Source organism: Triticum dicoccoides, chromosome 2A (assembly GCF_002162155.2).
Source record: "Triticum dicoccoides isolate Atlit2015 ecotype Zavitan chromosome 2A, WEW_v2.0, whole genome shotgun sequence".
Lineage (NCBI taxonomy): Eukaryota > Viridiplantae > Streptophyta > Magnoliopsida > Poales > Poaceae > Triticum > Triticum dicoccoides.
This window is the reverse complement of record NC_041382.1, coordinates 152,783,533-152,784,769: the sequence shown is the minus strand read 5'-3', so window position 1 is coordinate 152,784,769 and position 1,237 is coordinate 152,783,533. Positions and strand designations below refer to the sequence as shown.

Sequence of the window (1,237 nt, the reverse complement as noted above, 5' to 3'; positions counted from 1 at the left end):
TAGGGATTCTTGTGATCCCATAGGTGTCGTTCCCACCGACAGGCCTAAAGGGATGGCCGGGGGCGGCGACTAGACCGGCGGTGGGGGCGGTTTCAGGAAGAGGGCAGGGCGGCGTGGGAGCGCCGCCGGCCACGGGTGGCGGTCGCGGGCGATGAGGCCGGTGGCTCGGGCGGCGGCTGGAGAAGAAGAAGAGATGGAGGTAGAAGAAAGGTCGGGCGCCGTTAGATTTCGGTCGTACGTTTGAAAAATCGACTGACCTGATTTGAAAAAGTCAGTCGCGTGACGTGTAGCCTCACTCTTATGTTTCCCGGAGCATGGACGAGGGAGCATTTACTGGTGAAACAACCATTATAGTAAATGCAGTGAATTCACTTTGAAACATCTAGCAGCTCATCTTATTACACCACATGAATATGTCAGGACGCATCAGCCAACTCCTGCACATGCACCCAACATCTCAATTCTCAACTAAGAATAACCAACCAAAGAACACAAGATCTGGCACAAAACTAGACCTCCACATTCTCAATTCTCAACCAACAATAACCATGCCACGGCCGCCCCATTCCCCCGCCGGCATCGGTCGCCAGTCGGCTGGCCGCAGCGCCAGCCACGCACGCTCGCCAGTACGCTAGGCGCTAGCTGCATCTCGATCGCCAGCGATCTCGCTCGCTCGCTCGCTGGCTACTCGGCGGCGGCGCCTTGGTCGAAGTTGAGCGCGTAGCTCTTGGAGTCGTAGCTGAACCCCGCCTTCCTCCTCCGCGCCGCGCCTCCGCCGCCGCCGCCCCTCCTCCTGGCCATGATCTCCTGCGCCACCGCCTTCCACCGCAGCTTCGCCCTGGCCGACCGCTCCTCCTGCGCGATGCGCCTCATCTCCTCCCCGCCCTCGCCGCTCAGCGCCCTGTACTCCAGCCGCCGGGCCGACGACGCCCGAGACAGCGACCGCCCGAAGCACCCGAAGCTCTGCGGCATGAAGTCGTCGTCCATCGCCGCCGCGGCCGGCATCGGGGCCGCCGTCTGGTGCACCAGGCTGGCCATGGGAATGCAGGCTGCTGCTGGTTGCGTGTGTGTGTGTGTGTGGACGGATGCCAAGCGAAGCACAGTGGGTAGCGCAGGTGTGGAGACGGGAGACGATCAATGCGGTGCGGGGCTGTGATTTGCTAGATCCAGAGACGGATATATAATGGCTGCCCGGGCGCCGCGATGAACTGTCCGATCTCGAACGGCGCCATGGCAG

At 61.8% G+C, this 1,237-nt stretch overlaps 1 protein-coding gene across 1 annotated transcript; it reads right to left on the bottom strand.

Moving 5' to 3' along the window:
* Window positions 1-354: 354 nt before the first annotated feature.
* Window positions 355-1,237, bottom strand: LOC119359191. The gene has a single exon (XM_037625492.1). It carries the CDS (start codon window positions 1,036-1,038, stop codon window positions 685-687), a length of 354 nt encoding a protein of 117 aa, XP_037481389.1. The 5' UTR covers window positions 1,039-1,237; the 3' UTR covers window positions 355-684.

Coding starts and splice junctions, on each gene's coding strand:
- LOC119359191 (XM_037625492.1), bottom strand. CDS start 1,038: ATGGCCAGCCTGGTGCACCAGACGGCGGCCCCGATGCCGGCCGCGGCG.